Source organism: Pithys albifrons, chromosome 3 (genome assembly GCF_047495875.1).
Source record: "Pithys albifrons albifrons isolate INPA30051 chromosome 3, PitAlb_v1, whole genome shotgun sequence".
NCBI classification, from domain to species: domain Eukaryota; kingdom Metazoa; phylum Chordata; class Aves; order Passeriformes; family Thamnophilidae; genus Pithys; species Pithys albifrons.
Genome location: NC_092460.1, coordinates 90,050,443 through 90,072,344, shown reverse-complemented (window position 1 = coordinate 90,072,344; position 21,902 = coordinate 90,050,443). Strand labels below are relative to the sequence as shown.

Here is a 21,902-nt window from a genome sequence, read left to right as displayed (position 1 = left end):
GAGAAGGTGATCAGAGGGGGCTGGAGCACCTCTCCTATGAAGACAGGCTGAGAGTTGGGCTTGTGCAGCCCAGAGAAGAGAAGGCTCTGGGGTCACTTTGAAGCACCTTCCAGTACCTAAAAGGGACTACAAGAGAGCTGGAAAGGGACTTTTTACAAGTGCATGTAATGACAGGACATGGGGCAATGGCTTCAAAGTGAAAGAGGGAAGGTCTAGCTAAAGATATAAAGAAGGAATTATTTACTGTAGGGGTGCTGAGGCACTGGAACAGGTTGTCCAGCATCCCTGGAAATGTTCAAGGCCAGGTGGGATGGGGCTTTGAGCAACCTGATCCAGTGGAAAGTGTCCCTGTCCATGGCAAGAGGGTTAGAACTAGATGACCTTTAAGGTCCTTCCCAACCCAAATTATTCCATGATAATTCAATAATATTTCAAAATTATTGCATTAGCATTTGCAAAAGAAACAATATATTAGTACACTTTCAAATACTGAGATGAGTTTGCCATTAAGAACAAAACCTAGATCAACAGAAGTTTAATCATTACATCCATGTTTACTTATTTAGAAAAGGGATAGTGCAACTCTAACACATAAGTAGCCTTAAATAAATACAAACCCTGATAAAAAGAAAGCAGCATGCCAGATATCTCTGAAGACAGCGCCAATACTGCAAGAGGTGCTTGTACCGTAGCTCTGCACTGTTCCCTCCTGTGTGTTATCTGTGGTACTAGAGCCATCTCCTTCCCTATGTACTTCCAAATGTGCTGCTTTCCTCAATTTCCTTCATCAGAAGAGATTAAAATTGGAAGGTAGCTTTGTAAGTGCAATCAGCTAATGTGTTCAGCAGTTTAAACATGCAAAAAACAAGCAATGTTTCAAAAGTATTTTGCTAAAGCTTTATCATATAAATCTTATAAATTCCATTTAATAAAACTAAGCTTAACACATTATCATACCACTTAAGAACAAAATACATTTAATTTCATCATCAGAAGCTTAGACTACAAAAATCACTAATGCAGGGTTTCCCATTTTAATGGGACAACTCACAGTCAGTGGAATGCTTGGAAGACTTAAGTTCTACCCTTCAGAGAGCTTCTCCTTTAATGTATGCTTCCCACAGTCACTAGCCAGTACTGCACAGTTACAAAACTAAATTTGCAGTAATATAAACATTGTCACTTCACCACTATTCAGAAAGAAACTCTTTCAAGGTAAAAATTCAGATTCAATGCATTAAAATTCAAATAAAACAATGCATAAATTAGCCAATGCATAGAAGTTAAAGACCACCAATTAAGCACCCATTTTAAAGTTTCAAATAAAAACAGAGCACCAGTTGCTCATCTCTTGCAAAACAGAGACTAACCCCCTACATTTTTTTCATGCATGTTCTTTACAGTAGTTTAACAATCCTAAATTATAAAGTACTTGAACAGAGACTATACCTTCTTCTTTTACCCCCTGTGCTGGGAGGTGGCTTAGGAGTTCGTGTTGAGACAATCTGACAGTGCACAGTCCCAAGTAGCAACATGAGCCATATCGGCCCAATGACTTCAGTCAGAGGTATGTTATGTGGGCTTTGGGCTGTATAGAATAGCACTACAGCAGCAACTGGAAAAGAAGGGAAATGAAGTTGAGTTCAATATTTGAAATGTCTGAAGTGGCCAACTCACTATACAGCTTCTGTTAAAAACAAAAGCAGGCAGATGTAGTCCTTTACCTGCATTTCAAACTGCCTCATGTAACCCAGAGAAAGAAATCATAATTGCTAAAAAACAGCAGCAACAGTTGCCTACTGTCTTAATACCCACCTTTAATTTCACACTATGTGACACAATTGTTATTGCTCAAAAAAAGGCAGCAGAACGAAGGTGGGGGAAAGCATTTGGAAAGTTGTATCTGTCATGAAGCAACTTTAAATTACGGCTAAACATCTGCAGGAGATAAACCCAAAAAGTACATGTCATCCTTAGAGCAGCCCAGACAATTAAATTCTGTATCACCTCTAAGAGCACAGCACAATCCAACAATATGAGACTTGAGATTAGAAACTGTATAGCTGACTGCATTTTAAACTCCAACTCCAGTCAAGAGGCAAAACTGCCCTTCTGGATAGACAGTCACACACAAGTGCAACTCTGTGGACACTTCACATATACTTGTGCATGTATTTTTTTAGCAGTGAGAAAAGATCAGAGACAAAGCATGTAAACTATGAGGCAGTCCAGCTGCGGTGACCAGGACTTCAACTAGCACTTGTGGCTGGAAACGGAGCGGCTTCCAATTCCATCGCTGTAATTTTGTAACTGTAACCACTTTTCACATACAGTTAACACACATGCAGCTATTCTTGCTCCTGTACCCAAAGCCACCACTGAGAATCGTCTTTACAGGCCCCAGGTCAGTCTGAAGACATCCACCAGGCACAGGGCAGGCAGGAGAGGCAATCCCCCTCTCTCTCTCTGCTTATTCCATGTCCTTGTTGCTCTGCCTCTCCAGCTTGGAGAGCTGTGTCTGTAACTCAGCTGAGAGAAGCTATCAAGAAAAAAGAAAAACAAAACCAAAAAACACAAACTCCAAGACACAATTCAGAGACAGAACTGGGAAATAACTCTCTGTTCCTAACATCTGCACATCCCATGGGAACTTGGTTTTGTTCTTGTACTACTAAGAAATCAAAGTCCCATAACTTAGACCTACTAGCATAAGAAATACACAGTACAAGTTCAACAGCTTTCACCAGTTCTCTACTGAAATTAACTGGAAAAAATGCAGTCACATGCACAGTTAGATGGCACATTCAAACACCTAAAATAAATCACATGAAGCCACACCTAACACAGCAGACCCCTGGACGGGATGTTCCCCACTAAAAGGGATATGATGTATTTTTCATTAACTAATCTCTAGTAAGGTAACCAGTATTAGAAACACGATGAACATACAAAACAATGGAATTATTTGAGATTGTGGAAAAACTAATTTCTCCTCAGTCTTTTTCCTAAACTAAAGGACAAAAGACTTGCATAGAACACACAGGATATCTTTTATTATTACATGTAGACAAAGTTTTTGCTGTATGAGGTTTCTCAGAAACACAGTATGCATCAATGAGAAAACCAACTTACTAAAAAATAATTAAAAGGGCACAGATAGCAAAAGGCACAGTTGTTATCTATTTCTAAATGAGCTTATCTGAGTTTCTCACATATGCAATTAGCTTTGTGAGATAAAAGTGTAAAGTAGCCAACTTTGACTCCCACCAAACAATTTGGATAAACATACACTTCTGAGAACAGAGAGCTCCACAGGTCCACACGAAATGATCTCCAGGAGCAGGTCTACACAAAATAATTTTAAACTTGACCACTGCTACTTAATAAATACTTCACAAAGCAGAGCTGTCTGGAAGAAATCATGTTCCACAAGACAGAAATCTGTAGATTGCAGATTTCCACTACGATGCTTCACAGAGATTTAGGAAATTATTACCAAACCCCTGATCTTTTCAATAGGATGGGAGGGGAATCCAAGAATTTCTTTCTGCACAGTGTGTCAATATGCTCTGCCTTCAGGTTAACCAAGAATTGCTTCTACCAACAGCCAGGTAGGAGTGGTCAGAACAGGATTTCTCACAGCACTTTCAATTATTTTTTACATATTTACAGTATTTGGACTTACATTCTCCTAAAACACAGTGGTTGCTTTTGTGAAACAGACACAAATGAAATTATATCACATTGAACAAAAAGCTGTTTCAAAGAAAGCAACCATACATTCTAAAGACCAACCAGTATTTTTTAGAGCATTTGAAGGTTTGAAATATTTCTAATACCAAATTTAGAAATGCATACACACACCTTTATGTATCTCACCACCACAATAAAGAACCACTACATCACTATTAAAGTTTTGTGCTTCCTACATAAGAAGCACAATAGAGATAAACATTGTAATTTCATTCTTCATTTTCCTATTAAAATAGAAAAATATTTTAAAGTGTTGTAATACTATATACTAGATGGAAAAGGAGTCACAAGAAAAAGATTTTACTTCTACCTTAAGTCATTGGCCTGTTCTGTGACCTTGAACAAAAAGCATTTGTCTGTAGTTCTCTTATCACACAATGTGCTAATCACCTTATACTAAGGGAGACCAATGCAAATAAAACCTGGAGTTTAAATGTCCAGCCAAGGAAAGAGTTTATTCTATAGACTTACATAAATGCTAGAAAGTATCCTGCTAAAGCTAATCAATTTTAAAGCAGTAATTCCAAGTAATGCAGCTCATACACCTATAGAAAACACTTCATAATAAAATAATTTAACTAAATGTATATAAACAAAATAAAGTCGACTTTTTTACTACAATGTCAGTGAGAATCCGCCATGATGACAAATTCCAAGCTACAATACAAAATGCAGATTTCAGGGCAGAAATGTGGCCACTGGAATTTTAAGTGTTTTGTCCTTAAGTTTCCATCATAGATTCTGATGTTTTGGTGCTGCCTTACCAATCTCGTAAAAAATTAAAAAACTGAGTGCACCTTCCAAGTAAAATATAAACAAAAACATACACAGAAGTGCCTGGGCAGGGGGAGGAGAGGGGGGAGTTGTTTTAAATAGTTTCCAGTAAGTAAATCTGTCAATTCAATTTCACTTACATGTTCTTTTAATTTGCTTCAAACACTATCAAAACCTCTGCAGCTAATTCATCACAGCTTAAATATCAAGTATTTAAAATAGTTGGATTACAGTGTAATATAGAACACTATTAATTATTTTCTGGTATCTGTTAAATCACAACCTCAGAAATATCAGAAATACTTTGTTATATGACAGACTATATGGATTAGGGAAATGACACATTCCAACCATAACTTTGTAAATCACAGATCCCACAAAATCTGAGGGGGGAAAACATTAATTATACGATAGTTTGGTAATTAGTGCCCTAAAAACTTGCTTGCATTTAGCATCTGCTTTGTCTTACTATTTTGCTACTTTCAGAGTCTTATGAAGGTTCCACAAATTAAGTGTGGGTATAATTTTTTAAATACATTTACAAATAGGAATATAAAAAATTACTGTAATAGTGTTTCTCAGAATAAGAGACCTCTGAATAAAGTAACAACAAACTGCTTAGGAACCTATCTCAGGAATGGGAATAAAAACTACTCTTGATAGGAGGCCACATGAATATTTATCAGTATTGCAGGTCTTCAGACAATGGCACTATGAAAATAATTTTATAGCTGCTAACATCACCAGATGAGGTTCTGTCTTTTTTTTTTGTATTTCATATCTTGCTGTAATTAAAATTTCCAAATGATATAGTGATTCACAACTGAAAGGACAGATGGTAAAATTAAAAAAGTAATATTGTATTTTAATTGATTCCAGTGGAAAATCTATTAGTTGCTTAGCTTCTCAGGGTGCTTAAACAGCTCCCAGCTTTCATTAATCTTCTGTTCCACTTCTGTTGTGCTTACTTCTGAAACACTTTGGTGACTTTCACACTGTTATAGAGACTGACTCACTCCATTACATTTTTCACTTTCTAATTTTCCTCATATATACATACAATTAAGAGAATCATGAAGTTAAATTGCAAGAACTCAATAGTGAATACCCAAAAGCTGTGAACTCCCTTCTGTTTGTTAACAGTTGCATAAATGCCCTTCTATAATCTAGGAAACATGAAACGAAGATGCACATTTTCCACACTGCAACAGAAAAAAATAGGAGAAGCAGAGGACAGTAAACCTCTCATCTGACAGTCACTCAGGAGCACAGCTGAGGTCGCATTAAAGTGGAAACCAGAAGGTCATTCCCTCTGATGTAACAAAACACACAGAAGGACAACTGCAAACTGGTCCCTCAGATCATCCCACCAGGCCACACAAGCTGCACACACCTTGGCAGGCTTGGCCTTGCTTGTTCTTGATCACAGCCCTTGACCTGCACAAGTACCAGAGAGAGCAAAAGCCCAAGACAAGATGCATTGCCCTCAGCCAAAGGTTTCTTCAATACTGCTCAGTCCTGAACTAAATCAGACAGTCCTGAGAACCTAAATTACACACAGAGGTGACAAACTACTGTGTGCTGAATGCTGAAGAAAGCCTGTGAGAAGATACTTGAATTTTTCATTGTGCCCCCATTATATATGTAAAAGAAACATTAATCAGAAGACATACGCTTAGGAGTGTATCATGTCAATATTTTCAGAATATGTTGGAATGACCCTAATGGCATGAAGTGAACCAAGCAGCAATACTGCAGATATGGTTAAGATAAGGCACTCAGCTGAAGCTGATGCTGGAATCCAACTCTACCTTGGAGAAGGTAAAGAACAAGCAGCCAGAAAAAAATGACCCGCGATGTCACTTGTAGCCACCACTTGTAGAAGAACGGAAAGAAAACAACTCTCACGATGCCTTTGCGGGTCAAAGATGTCCAAGGACTTTCAGGTTTTGCTTTAGCAAAAGCAGATCCTTAAAAAAAAAAAAGAAATTCATATTTATTTCATTTTTACTGCTAATAAACCCCCAGGTGTTCAACAGCAGAGTAGTTAGGACAGTTATTTAAAGGAGAAATTATTAAATACAATTATTTGAATAAATCTCATACTTCCATTTCACTAACTCCTCAATCCAAAACTGGCATAAAATTGTTGGTGTCCTCTTGACTGCCCTTATCAGGAATTTCTACAAACAGCTGTACTTTGGAACATTTGAATAATTAAACATTGCCATTTCTTACTATGCCAAAAGAATTTTAAAATAAATTATTAAGAATTGTTCTGTCTCACAGAGTTATGAGAAACTTGATATAAAGCAACAAAAAGTCTTATGAAAACTCTCCATGCCCATGCAGGCACAGCAGGGCCCTTTCCCAACACAGCAAAGGGATCTAAAATACCTGTAAATTGCTCCAGCTGTGTCATTTGGGGAAATGGAGGAAGGCTGAGAAGGACTGAGGTGGATCTGACCAAATGAGGGCTCCCCAGGAGCAGGGAAACCCCTTGACTATTTTTGTCTCTCCTACACCACTTTTTATCTCTTTCAAATGTCCTTTCTCTTCCAAATCCCTCCATTTCTTTTTCTTCCTCCACATTCCCAGCTAGAAAACTGTGTAACATTTACATAATGGGGTCAATTTATGCCAAGTTAATGATTGGAAATGGCAACCACTGTACACTGCTACACCATCCCCACCTCAGCTACAAGCAGAACTGGCATTAGGGAGCTCTGTGCGGCCTCAGGTAGAACTGCCAGCACTGAAATTCCTTTAATGCCAGCCTACACATCCATGCAGAGCAGTCATTTAAATGCTATTTATGTATGTCACTATACTGAAGCATGCTCCCTCTGCTTCTTAGTTTCTTTAAAGTTCAAAAGTTTTTGATTTTGTTTCTTTCTCTCACATTCCCATTTTTAGAAAGTTATATTGTTAGGTGATGTGAAAAAAAGCTCATCTGTCTATCCACAGAGCAGGTTAAAGGAGATAATGGCATGAGGGGGAGCCCAAGAAATACCCTTCCAGGGTTTTTCTGGACCCATCACTGGAACCATCAGCTCATGTCAGGTCCATCTCCACAAGCACAGAGTAGGGCAGAAGTCAAAAAGCAGGTGGGAATCCAAAGCATGGAATGAACACCATGACCAGGCCCCTCCCAGGGCTGTCCCAGCAACACCATCAAGCCCAGTGTCCAGGTGTGAAACCCTGACCATGCACGGCTGGGAACAGCTTCCCAGGTCACCTCTCAGGAAAGGGAGACACTGTTTGGGCAGGTGGGTCTCAGTAAAGGAGGCAGGGAAAAGGAGCTCGGATTGCACAGACTTACTGTCGGACTTGAAGAGAAGAAACCAGAGATGAGAGAAAGGAGGGGAGATTTGAAGAGGAACAAGTGTGGGGAAATTGAGGGAAAGGGGATAAAAAGCACTGGTCATACATAAATAGCCACTGCCCAGAGCTACCTGGAGTGGATGCAGGAGGCTGTGCTGGCTGCTGGGCTCCCAGATAAAAATGCTAAATAATGCTTTCCCTACCCTTTATGAGGCGTATTATCATCTAACCTTCTGTTGTTTTGTTATTTAAAACAGACAAGAAACAGTCATGGCCTGTACAATTTTAAGTCTCCAGAAACTTCAACATAACCTTTCCTCTAGATGATAGAAGATTGGGAAGAGGTTTGAATACAAGGCAATAGATTTCTGAACTGATAACTTGAAAACATTTATCCATGACAATATACGTTTCTTTTTCTTTTCCAAATCAAAATCTGTACAACAAAACTTAAATAAAACTCTTAAGCATTCAGTTTAAATGTAGACATCATCATTTAACAATATTTTCTATCCACCCACTTTAGAGAGGGGTTATATAGGGCAGGTTGTGTTTGGGTTCTTTTGGGGTTATTGTAAACACACTAATACACTCTTGTTATAAAACCTGGGATGGCTGTTATTTTTATACTGAGAAATTCAGCTTTTCTTAGCTCAGACCTACCTCTTACAAGATCAACATCTATGAGGTCTGGTTTCACATGCCCTGTTTTCTTTGGTTTGTTTCTCAAACCCTGCAATAGACAAACACTATCAAAACAGTTTCATGGAGATGACAGACATTACAAAAGACAAAAATAGCTCTGTGGTCAGTAATTGCATTTAACCTATACTACTACTGAAAATTCAGACGAAATTAAACATTCCAAAGAACAATGGACAATAGATGCCTTTTACACACTTCACAATCTAAACAAAACCCAACCAATTACTGACCCATGAGGCAGCTTTACAAACAGCTACGCACTGAGCCCTCGGCTCCCATGGCTTGGCATTATGCAGACAACATATGCACACACTTGCAGGAATTAGTAATACATGTCCATTAGGTTCTCAGAACTTTTGCAACAAAGCACACTCCTGAATCTCTTGTCTCCTTAGATGTCTAATTAAACTTCTCAAAATGCTTACATTGCAACTCCTTAATTCCAAATCTAGATAGCAAATCACATTGCAATGCAATGCACTAATCAGCAAGCTCTTAGAAACCCAAATTTAAGAAGTATTGATTTTTTTCTTAATTGTGAATATAGATTAGCCTATTAAAAGAAAGGGGGGAAACTCCCACACAACAGGGAAGCAGCAGGAAGAAAAGCAAGTTTATTTTGTATTTTGGAAACAGCATCTTCCATCACTGAAAAGCCAAACTCTCTTGCAAAGCTTTTGAGTTTGCTTTAAATGCTAAAATGTGATGCTCTAAAGTCTCAGAGGCAGCTGTGAATTTATTCTGCTCCCTTTAGATTAGACTCTTGGTCATGTTAGCCAATAAGGAAACCACAGAGTACAATACATACAGAATAAAATAAAATATTTCAAAATATATTTAGGATACAAATTGAAATGTTATGAAAGTCATTTAACTAATTTCATTCAAAAAGCAGTTAAATTCACTGGTGAACTGTACATTTCTACTATTGCCATATTTCAACCATGTGTAAAAACACTAATTACTTAACTCTGAACACAAAATATAGATGAAAGCATAAAACTCAAATCATTATCAGTGACAGATAGAGCAATGAAATTTGGTGATGTTAATCTTCAGATGAACAATATCAAGCAAACTGTTCAATTGAGTACATCTCAAAATATTTCTCACATCTAAATTCAATTGGATTTATTTTTCAGGCTGAAATAAAGATAAAATTAAAAAATCACTGTTTACAATGATCTAGATATGTAGCCATTACCTGATGTGTCTATTAGAAAAATGGGAGTTTGCTTGAAACAAAACAAAATTAATACAGAGAACTGAAACATGGATAGGACAAAATGCACTCAGAATGGCAAATACAGAAAACCAGTTGTATCGTAGACTTAGACACTGCAAAGACCTTCATATGCAAGATTTTTAGAAAACAGCCACTCCCAAACTGCAGTAATTTTATGCAGAATAAGAAAAGAAGCCCATAATTAGAATTGAAAACTGTAATTCTAGAATCAGCTACAGATTCTTGTGAAATCTTGCATAAGTGGGCCACTCCATTTTATAAAAAGATCTGAAACTTAAAAAAGAAAATGCTGAATGATAGAATCATTTTCAGATGTCTTAGTGCTTATGGGCTGCAAGATCTTTCTTGAAAGTCTAAATAAAGATGTGCTCCTTACAAGAAATAATCCTCTGCAAAAATATGCACAATCCACAGAAAAAATCACCATTGTGGCTAAAATTATGTTTTCATTTTAAAGAAAGTATTCTGAAAAAAATCAGTCAAGAGTATAACTTGATGCAACTTTCATAGGAAAAGAAATGGTGACTCATTCTTTAAAAATTTCATTGGTCAAACTGCAAATGCTCTCAGTGTCCACAGACTACACTGAGTTAGTTCTTGTACTTTTTGTCCCATATAGTGAAAGAATTCCAATTATTCAGATGCAATTTTTCCACTCTCTTAATGCATCACAAGTATCTGTAATATACATAGAAAAGAGTAGTGTTTCAAATTAAGGTTATTTTTAAAAAGTATTCATAGTGTTTCATAATACTCAGGCCCAGTCAGTTGGTTCATGTAATTTCTATTCAGCACCAAACACATTTCAGCTAAGTAATAATAAAAAAGTGTAAATAAAATGCTTAAAAGTAGTTGCTGTTATGGTAAAGGTTCTTTTACACAAATTTTAGAATTAGTCTTAACAGATTCCCGTATTGCATGAACTCAATCAGCACAAACTCACACAGACACCATCAGCAGTAACCATTTGTTACTGGATTCCTGAGCAAAGGATGCATTCTGAATCAGCCCAAGGCACCATTTGCAGTAAGTATTTGAGAAATGTGCTATTACACAGCAGCTACAAGAAGGGTCTTAGCTGGGACTGGTTTCCATGGCCATGGGAAGGCCTGTGGGGCACCCTGGGCTCAGCCACAGGGCTGAACCACCATCGGGGCTGACAGTGTGTGTATTTCTGTACAGAAAGCAAGGAACTCTGCAGCTCAGGTCAGTAACAGTTCCCACAGGAGCCAAGCAAGTCCCTCTGCACATTTTATTTAGCTACTCAAGTACGGGGAGGGGAAAGGCTCACTTCCAGGGAAACTGAAGCAATGGGCATTTTACTGATGTTACGTATTAGCAACACCTTGAAATCTGCGCAGCAACACCATACACTTCTTGCATGCAGTGTTTGGGGGAGGGAGGGGTTAATTGCAAGAAAAGGTTAACTAATTTAACACCATGGAATATGACATAATGTGCAGCCCATAAAACTATCACGTATAGCATTGATTTCTTTTTCTCCAAAGCAATTTACCCATGTGGCAGACACTGATGGCACTGTTAGTTACACCAGAATGCACAGAACGCTGTTAAACTGCTTGTTCAGAGAAACAAAGCCTGAGGTACTTACCAGTCTAATAAACTGTACAAAACAATGACAGCATCATAAAGGAGGAAAAGTAAACTGCAGGTATAAGGTAACTAACTGAAAGCAAAGAGAGCTCAGATAACTGATGTTAGAATTCATCACAAAGAAAAGTGAAAGACAGAAGTAATAAAACAACTAAGCCCTGGCTTAAGATAAGTGAAAAGAAAAGAAACCATACAGAGATACAAAACTATGTATCACACTAAATGCTGCAGTTATTAATTATGTAAAATAAATAGAGCACAGTAGGCTGGTTACATTTGGTTACACTCCAGAAGTCTAGTTTTACTTTACCACTATTAAATACCACCACACACAATGTAAATTACATCAGAGTACACAACCAGCAAAAGAAATACATGTTGAAATGCTGTTTTATTACCTTTATTTCTCTTTGCTCTACTGACTTTTCCCATATTTGTTGATCATATGCTCCAATCTAAAAAGAAGGCAGAAAAAAATAACATCATTAGGATTTAAACACATTGATCAAACAAATTCAGTCAACCTTCAATAATAGAAGCATGAACACAGCAGGTTGTGGGAGGGACTTGTTTACAAAAAAACCTTTATCTTCTCCATTCCATCTTGGTTGGACAGGATGTAGCTGACCTGCAGAGGAGTTGTGATGGAGGGGAGAGGTGAGACACAAACAGCCCCAGCTCATCCCAGGAGTTGTGCAAGTCAGAGGACTGGGAAGATCACACTCCCTCTCACCTCAGGTCAGGATTCCAGTCCATACCGATAGTGAGCACAACTGTGGCAGCAACACTGACTTGGTTTTTCAATTACTTTAAAGAAATACCATACACATGTAGTTGAACCCATACCTTCAATTATTTTATTATTTTTAAAACCATCTCCATCTATAACTCTCATTTCATTTCACTCACTTGTACAGCTACGTGATCTTTAGTGTTATCTCTTAAGAACACACAGCAACAGATCTATGGGTCAAGCTGACAATCAACTAGATTATAGGTCAGGGGAAACTCAAAGAATATCAGAAAACTGTCCTTTTCCCACCAAAGCCCTGATGAAAATGTGTTTCTGGTAGCCCTATTCCCAAACTTGTTCACTCTCATTTAGCTGCTAGTTTATTTATTCATGAAACTTATCTAAACTTCATTTTATTAAAAGTGAGCAGGTTTGAGCCACAAAACTGACATAAAAAGGAAGTGTTTTTTCCCAGGCTCTAACCTCACCACAGTGTTGGAGAAAACCATGTGTCTGTAAAAGCAGGACCATAGATTGTTGAGCTTTAACCCCAGGCAGCAACCAGGCACCACAGAGCTGCTCACACACAGCCCCAGAGCAGCCACTATGAAGAAAACTAAATCTATCCCGGCCAAAACCAGCACATAGACCTGAGCACCGAGACCAGTTTTGATGGGTTCTGTTATTTTAAATAACCACCAATACAGCAAGCAATACTTAACTGAAGAAATTCCCATGCACTCGCTGATCCAAGAGAGCCACTCTATGACTGCCAAGTATTTTGAAGGACATTAAACTTCAGGAAATTCCCAAGTAACATAGTGACAAGGATAAGTCAATATCTGAAACAATTTATCCAAGTTCCCTGATAGGTTATCAAAGATCATCAGATTGCTTTGAACTCTGCACAAATAGTATTTCTAGGTAATATTCAGTAATGATCTCATTTACTCTGGCAATTTTAAAGCCTTGCATTCCCAGCAGTTCTACCCAGACACACAAATCACGTGCACAAATGTGCACACACAGTACTGGAATGTGGGTTTGATAGAGATCATAAACTGAACCGGTAAGTGCAAGATCACTTTTAGGTCATGAGGGAGAGAGACAGTTCCTGAGACTCAAACATCCTTTACTAACCTGCAGAGCTGATACCAGCAGCTCAGTGAGACACCCAACAGAGGGGCCAGAGCAACAACTCCCCTCATTTGGGCCAACCTGCTCAAATCCAGTGTTACTGCAAGGGTTTGACTCCTTCCAGTTCACAACTGCGACACGCAAAGGACCTGAGCACAAGTGTACACACCTTGTACCAGAAAACATTGTTCCAATTGCACTTTTACCATTTCAGCCTTTAACATTAATTTAGATGTTACAAAAGAAAAAAAAGTCATTCTTGGTTGAAAAGGATCTCTAAACCAAGGACCCAACATAAATGCAAAAACATATCCAGCGAAGCCAGCAGGCAAAACACTCAGAAACACAGAAATCTAAAGGCATCTCCCAGTGCCTCCAAACCAACCAGTGGGAAATAATAATAAAACTCTAATTTAAGAGTGGTAAAGCTCAAACCACATCTAAAAGTCAAAATGAGAACAGTTCACTGAATTACCTATTCTCATATTTATATATTATTGCCCATTCATAAGAGCTAAACAATTTCTACAGTTTACTATTTTAAAACTTTGGAGGGGAAAATATCTACTGGCTATTTGGTAATAATAAATATTTTACACCTCTCACTTGGAAAAAAAAAAAGAGAGGCTGTGGAAAATAACGAGGGAGTCAGGCACTGCACTGGGCAGAATTAAGCACTTGCTACAATTAAAGTAATTAAATCAAAGGAAGTTCAAGAGATAATTCCACCTGGATAACAGCCAGCAATTAAAAAGTCAATATATTGAATAACCGTTCCACCCTGGCATTTATATTTAATTGTTCTGGCTTTTTCTCTAAACACATTTCAAACTAATTTTCAAGCCTTCCTGGTTTTCATTAAATTTGCTAAGAGCCCCAAGTGAAATTTTTGTTCTGCAAAATATTGTGTCCTCCCCACTTCAAAAAAAAAAATCTTTCTACGAGGACAGAGAAGGGGATGCAAGTGTGTGTCCCTCTCTGTTATGCAAGAACCAAATGTGGAAGGAAGCCTTTGTGCCAATAAAGCTGCAAAGCAAACTCTATTCCTAACTCCATTCATAGCTGAAACTGGTGTAGAGTTGAAATCCTTTAAAAGAGCATTCCTCTTTTAGACAAATAACAAACCTTTTGTGGGAGGAATTCTGGGAAACACTGGTTCCAGAAGACATCTAAGGCAAGGATATTGACTGATTTAAGATCTGACTTAGTTTATATTTTCCTTCAAGTACTTCTTTTCCCTCCCTAGGTGCTAGCACAGCTTCCATCTCCACATAAAGACAAGAAGTAGGGATTTTGCCACTCATTTTTCTTCATTCCAAGTTGCCCCATAAACCAATTCTTCCAGCAGCAGGTAAAATAAAAGAGCCAAAAACTCCTTTAGAGCATACAAAGTTTTACAACTTTTATTGGAGGAGAGGATGACCTCTGACCAACTTCTGTGATTAAAATCTGAGCACAGGACTATTAAGTGAAGGCGCTCTGATGCAAACTGAGACCAGCTAGAGAATTACAGACTGTGAGTACCATTATAGTCTCTCACAATGCTGGGGGGTTTTTTGACTGGGTTTTCTTTTTTAATCTGCCTAATATCACCTCTTTGTGTTTTAACACAGTTTTAAAAGGGAGCAGGCATTCGTGCCATTTAGCACATCCACTGCAGATCTGATACTCCATTTCCCTTCTCGCCATCTGCAAAGTCATCCCTCTGTAATTCTCTTTCAAGAACACACATGAGAACAAAGCCATTATTCTGAAGCAGCATACTGGATACTGGCATACTTCATTTCCCACATTCAGCAAAAATAGGTAGAACCACTGCTACTGAAACAAGGCAAGAGTTTAGAGTTTGTGAAATGCGTTTTGCAGAATTTATTGAAAAGTGTTTTTCACTTACATAAAACTAAAATTGCAACATATAATGATTACCAGAAGTGCTAGACATCTGTATGAATTTAATCAAGAACATAATTTGTGAATTAATTGAAGAATGTAAGTTAATAATAGCAAATATTCCCAGTTTAAGTTATTGAGAGCAGCAGCCCATTCCATCTTCGAAAGAGTATTTGCATTTGAATTATTTCATGTTAAATCCAGTGTAAATCTAACTCAAATTTAGGCTCTAGCTCTTGGCTGTTCATGCAATTCTTTACAATTGTAGATACCCACAGGACACTGAAAAGAAGTCTAGCATTTAACAGTGCCAAAGAAATTAAGATCTAAAGGAAAATAAAAGGAAGGAACTACCTTCCAGAGGTAAGATCAGATTGGAACCTGGAGAATTTAAATATACACAAAACTTGATCAAAGCAAGGCTTCCCTCAATATCCAAAGCCCCCAGGGCTCCCCAGCAGGCCCTCACTCTGCCCTGTCTGGAATTGTCCCAACAGAAATGCCTGATCAGCTCCAGCACTGACACACTCCTGAACCCACCAACCCTGCCCCAGTCTCATCCATTACAGCTGCGAGTTCTGCAGCGTCCTCCAGAGAGAATTAAAGTACCACACACAGGAGTCAAAAAAATGGTCCCATTTTTACACACACAACTGTAGGAAATGCTTTTAGAATCTCTTCAAGACACAGTGCAGGACTGTTTGCCACTGATACTTTCAATCCATCAGTCCAGTCTACAACTGGCAATGGACTTTTTTTAAAGCAAACTACACAACACAAGATCCCAGTTCTAATCTCATTACACAGAAGTTTATTCTAATTTAAATTATGAAATATCTAATCCAAAAGGATCGAAAACTGTATTCTCAAGCATTTTTTGTTATCATTTGGCAGGAAAGAAATGAACAAAAAGTTAGATAAGCCTATTTCCTAATTTGTAAATGCAACTTTTATCACCAAGCACCAACAGCAACCCAACCCTGCTGCAGGAAACTTGCCAATAATAAGCTACAGATATTAAAAATTGTGGGATAACCCACCTGCAGCAGAAGTAGATAAACTAGCAGATATTTTATTTACACTTAGTTTAATCCGTGCATCCCAGGGCTCCTCAATTGCAAGATTTTATACAAATCAGTTACCTCTGAAGTGCTCAGTTCTCAGGACCTCATGCCTCAATAATCACCAAGTAAGAAAATGAAAGGAATTCTGTTTCTTTATGTATTTGCAGAATTAACCACTTTTCAAGCAGCCATGAAAATTTTCAGTTATATGAGATTACATGCAAAGACTGAAAACTCTTTCACAAAGGAAAAGTAGAGGTTCAACTTATTAAACTTTCAATAAACTTTCAAGTAAGTTTTCTTGAAAAAAAAAGTTCTCACAAGAAATTAATTGCAAAAAAAATTATTAACATGTCTGTGAATTGGTATAGGATATTAAGCAATACAATTATGCATTTGGTAAAACTAAACTCACCTGATAAAACCAGCTCTTTATTGGAAGATTAAATAAATTTGAGATCCTTTTTAAGTGCAGGTTCCTCATAACATTTTCTGGTTTTAAGAGATATGTGCACCTCTTGCAATTATCTAAAGTAATTGCACTTATTCCTTCCCAATCAAAAACATCAGAAAGCATTTTGACCACATTTCTTTATACACCCAAGATTTGTTTGCCCTCTGTGCAGTTTGGTCTTACAACATTAAAAGCAATTAGCCTAAGTAACCAGTTAAGCTATTGAAAACACAGCAATTTTTATTTCAAACAAAGCCCAGTGGAAAGGGCTTTCACACTGTGTAATATTTCTTCCCAGTGCCTTTCCCACGACAAGCCACATGTGCATCAAGATTGAATTTGAGCTTTGTGAATGACACTGATATTCGCTTTAAGCTAATGTAGTGATGGTATCAGCCTGTAGCCCAATACTCACAGGGCCTTCTGATTCTAATGGAATTGATCAATATTTCAGGAGACATTTATAATTTATGGCCATGCAGACTAGCAAAGATTATAATCCTAAGAATACATAGTATTTCCTGTTGGATCTTAAAACTTTAATGTTTATCAATAATGAAACCTGCGTGCTAAGCTTTGCGCGTTAAAACCTGTAAACACTTTACAAGCCACATCACAATGGTATTACAAATCCAAAAGATACAAGATACAGAGTTTGGTAAATAAAAAACAAAGCTGCTCCCCTGGACTGTCCACCAATGAAATTAAGAGTTTAACACCTTATTAAATAATTAGTGCTAAAATGTTAGCTAATATGCTTTAATAACTCTTACAGTGCAACATTACCAAAATAACTATATAATTTTATGTATCAATTCTAGTATTAAGGTATCAAGATAAAAATTTCTATACAGGTAATAATTTTTAAAATACATCTCATTTTCTGAAAACTCAGAACAGGACTATTACAAGTTATTTTAAAACCCATTTCTTTCTTAGATGAACTGATCCCCATTGCAACAAAGGCAACATTCCAGCAGCTCAGTAGTATAATTATCTCTGTTGCAGTAGATTTCTACTCTTAGGATGATTGTTTTTTTCAGGAGGGCATTCATTTTCAAGAGTGGTGGGGTTTTTTCAGTTTTGTTTATGGTGAATATACAGACCAGACAAGTTAAGCTAAGTCTAACTTAGCGAATAAAGCACAGATAGAAATCACCATATTATAGTTGAACACCCATAAAACACAGTTTAGTAACTTTTAGTCAAGTGGAGAAGGACAAGGCAGGGATTAAAGCTGTATATCCTAACGTGCAGAGCTTTGAATTTGTAACTACTACAAAATTGTTAGTTCTGGCTTAAAAAATTTCATAATTCCTCTCCCTTCTCCTTGTTTGGCCCCAGAGAGAGAGCTGAAACCAATTATTAAGAGTAAAATTAAGCAATTCAAAACGTTGAGTTATTTATTCTTAATTATTTCAATCGCCAACTAATGACCCGCTTAAACACTGGCAGTCACTGCAGCAGCCCTGTATTTACAGTCATTTCACTGAACAATAATTTTACCAAGTCTTCCTTCAGAGACACTGTCCCTTTCAGAGTCCAATAATAGCTAATTAAACATTTATCAGCTGTGTATTAATAGTTTTTCTGGATTATTCTTTACAGATTAATTCTTGTTAACATCTGTCAGCTGTGCTTATTCATTGCCCTGAGTAATGGTTTACAGATTTTAGCATACCTACAAAAAAACAAGAAACATCTTTTTTTGTCACACAATTAAACATTAAAAAACTATATACAGAAGAATAGTTAGAAACAGCTTGAAGGTTAAATGAAATGAGTGTACAGGAACAACCAACACCTACTCTAAACTATGTCCTAGTGACATAAACCAGACACGGGGGTAACTTGGGATACCATTCTTTTGGCTCAAGGGGACTACCCAGCAAAACCTAAAAAAAGGCACAAATTGAACGAGATTGCATCTCCATAATTAATGGCAATTAAGCACAATCTCACATGACAACGTGTGCTCATCTTCAAATTTCAAACTAAAGTCCTCACAGAACTGCAGAGATTGGAACCTCTGGGGGTCATGTAACCAACCCAACCTCCCGTGCAAAGCAGGTCCTGTTACATCAGGTCACTCAAGGACTTACCCAGTAGAGTTCCAAACCTCTCCAAAGACCAGAAATTTCACAGCCTTTCTGGGGTCCTGTCCTTAATGCCTGGCAAACATTACCTTGTAACTTTTTATCCTTGTATCTGAACAGAATTTCCCACTTTTCAACTTGTGCTTTTGTCTCCTGCAATCCCTGTGACCCTCTGGGAAGCGCCTGGTTCCATTTCCTCTGTGGCCTCCAAAGCAGGAGATGCAAGAGCAGGGAAGGGCTCCCTTTTGCCCTCTCTCTCACAGGCCAAGCAAACCAAGATCTCTCAAACTCTCTGTACATCCCATGCTTCAGCCCTACACAACCTTGGTGACCTCCACTGGACTTGGCAAGGAATGTCATTGCCCTTCTTGCACTCACAGCCCAAAGCTGGACACAGCACCCTCGATGCTGTCTCACAAGAGCTGAACAGAGGGGAATAATCCCTTCCCTTGGCCCACTGGCTACACTATTGCTCACAACACCCACTTACTCTCCCAGTGTTAAGGATTTAAGATCTCCAACTTCTTTTTTTCCCCTACAATAATGTAATTGCACAGAACAAAACAGCCTTAAGATGTAACTGGGAAAAGAAAACAACTGTAGCAATCTCATTATTCAGTATAATTCCCTGAAGATGACTGAAAATCCATCAGTTTTACCAGTGTTCCAAATGGGATTTTAGAACAGCACTGCCCTTATGTCCCTGATCATTTCCACTTCCCACAACACACTTTCCTTGTGCCACTGCATTCATCCAGGTGGCTGAAAGATCAATCAGGAAGAGAAAACAAAATGTTAGATTATCATTAGACAAGGCCTAATGAAACAATTTAAGAAGCAAAGACCCCCCTCGGGACAGGGGGATTTAATTTCATTGCTCCCCCCATGAGACAGGTTCAGCTCCTTTATAGATTTGCAGTCTTAGTTTAAACTAGATCAATCATGTCCATATTCACTAAATAAATGTATGAATTTAGTTGGCAAAGCAGGGATGGGAGCCTACAGGCAGGCCTAATGTTTAGTCCAGCCCCAGCACCAATTTGAGTGATCTTTTGCACAAGATTCAGAAACGGGAGTTTTGTGTCACCAAACAAAGCACTGAAGGCAAACCCACATTAGGTGGTTGGTCATGTGACTACTTCAATACCAAATCCCAGCACAACCTGGAAGGAACCTACCTAAAAATAAATGTTTTCTATCTCAGTGCTTTCTCTAACACTTGTCAGGTTTTGGCACTTGAGGGCACACCGTTTTTAAACCGATGCAGTTTCAGCATCCCAAGTTTTAGGTACAACAGACATACAGCCTGTCCATTTGGCAAACACTGCCTTTGGTGCCAGAGTCACCAGTGCATGACACAAATTCAGTGACAAGAAGGAAATCAGGTGGTTTCAGGGAAGGACAATTTCAATTTCATTTCCACTTTTATTAACTTAATACAGAGAGACTGAGCAGCCAGGGGTCAGGTTAGGAAAGCTAAAGCCCTGGTAGAATTAAACTTGGACAGGGACATCAAGGGCAGCAAAAAACTTCTACAGGTTTGCTGATGATACAGGGAATACCAGGGAAAATGTGGGCCCCCTCTGGAAGGAAACGGGAGATTACCCAGGACATGGAGAAGGTTGATGTACTCAACATTTTTGCCTTTGCCTTCACTACCAAACTGCAATCTGGTCTGGTAGGAGGTGTCCCTGCCCACAGTGGGGGACTAGAATGAGATTAATGCCCTTTTCATGATTCTAATTTCTAAATTGGCATGTATAATCTTGGACTGATGAGCTGTAAAACACTGAGTATTACAGATCTTAAAGCAAAGCCATTAGAAGTCTCATTCTGCCCTTTAAAGCCACGAGAGAGGAAACATCTCATTTGTTTTATGGTGCCCTTTAAGTCGTACCCAAGGGACACCCAAAACAGGGAAAGCTGCTTTGGCAAAGTGAACTGATATGCAATCAGGTGCAGGATTCAGCATCAATTCATTAAGTTCCATTTTGCTCTCCCATACAACCATCCCCAAGAGAAGGAACAACGTGATTACACAAATTTGTTGATAATATTGCAGGAAGAAAGTCGCCCATTTTAGCAGCAAGGCTTCTGTAAGGCTGAAAATGAGAAAGTTGCTAAATTAAATTTACACATAGTCTCCAAACTGAAAACCAGACCAACAATTCCATGTCTACAATTATCCATAAAACTTGAAAGTATTATAAGAAATACATGCAAAAGTTGCAAGCACTAGAAGCAATATTTCAAATTAAGAATTTGATTATTTTTAATATCAGTTACTGTTAGGGAGGCAATACCTCAAGTACATAAAGTATCAATACTCATACAAAAGATATACCACCAGACATTGAAATAGTTTAAAATTTATGAGTGTCAGATTTTTTTTTCAGAACAAGCATTATGATGGGTTTCTTCATAAAATTAATCCATTACAAAGCTAAAGCAAATTCAGAACTCTGGTAAATTCACATAATCCCAGGAATTAACTAAGAAAGTGCATCTATGTGAGTAGTAGCTTGGGAGCTGCCTGGACCCTTTCCAGAGAGCAGCAGACACCACTGCCACTCCCTTTTATTGCAAGAACCAGGGCAGCTCCAAGGGCTGAAAACAAGCCAGACAAACCCTGTCTGACACACGAGGATCTCAGCACTGCACTCCCCAGTGCATCCAGAACCACTGCAGAGGTTTAGTTTTATTCCTACAGAGCCAACCTGTATCTAGCAGATTTCATGCCTTTGTACCAGCTGGGAAATGCAGCCACTGGAAGCACTAAAGCTCTGCCCATGCAATCCTGTATCTCAAGTAAGAAGCTGCTATAATACACTGTCTGAAATAGAACAATCCAACTTGAAATAACACAGAATTGATTACTGTATTTTTTACAGGACAGTAATCAAGAGCTTCAATGCACTGAAAGCAGAGTAAGTCTATTGCCACAGCAAAAAAACAAGTTTACATAATAAAGGTCTGACCTTTTAAACAATTAAGAGTATTACTAAATCATCCCCGTGTGAGGAGCTCAATTTCAGACAATAGTATGAGTCATGAGTAAACATGCTGTTTGCAAAACTTGCCTAAAGTAGGGTTGGAAAAAGCTCAGTTGCTC

The 21,902-nt window shown here is 38.1% G+C and overlaps 1 protein-coding gene across 1 annotated transcript in view; it reads right to left on the bottom strand.

Annotated features, from left to right (window-relative positions):
- Positions 1 to 21,902, bottom strand: part of PHTF2 (putative homeodomain transcription factor 2) — a 67,001-nt gene that overhangs the window by 27,432 nt on the left and 17,667 nt on the right. Inside the window, exons 3-7 of the mRNA XM_071552702.1 lie at positions 11,815 to 11,871; positions 8,515 to 8,584; positions 6,339 to 6,497; positions 1,450 to 1,615; positions 618 to 782 (exon numbers count right to left, since the gene is read on the bottom strand). Coding sequence (XP_071408803.1) covers positions 618 to 782; positions 1,450 to 1,615; positions 6,339 to 6,497; positions 8,515 to 8,584; positions 11,815 to 11,871 — 617 coding nt within the window. The remainder of the gene's footprint in view (positions 1 to 617; positions 783 to 1,449; positions 1,616 to 6,338; positions 6,498 to 8,514; positions 8,585 to 11,814; positions 11,872 to 21,902) is intronic.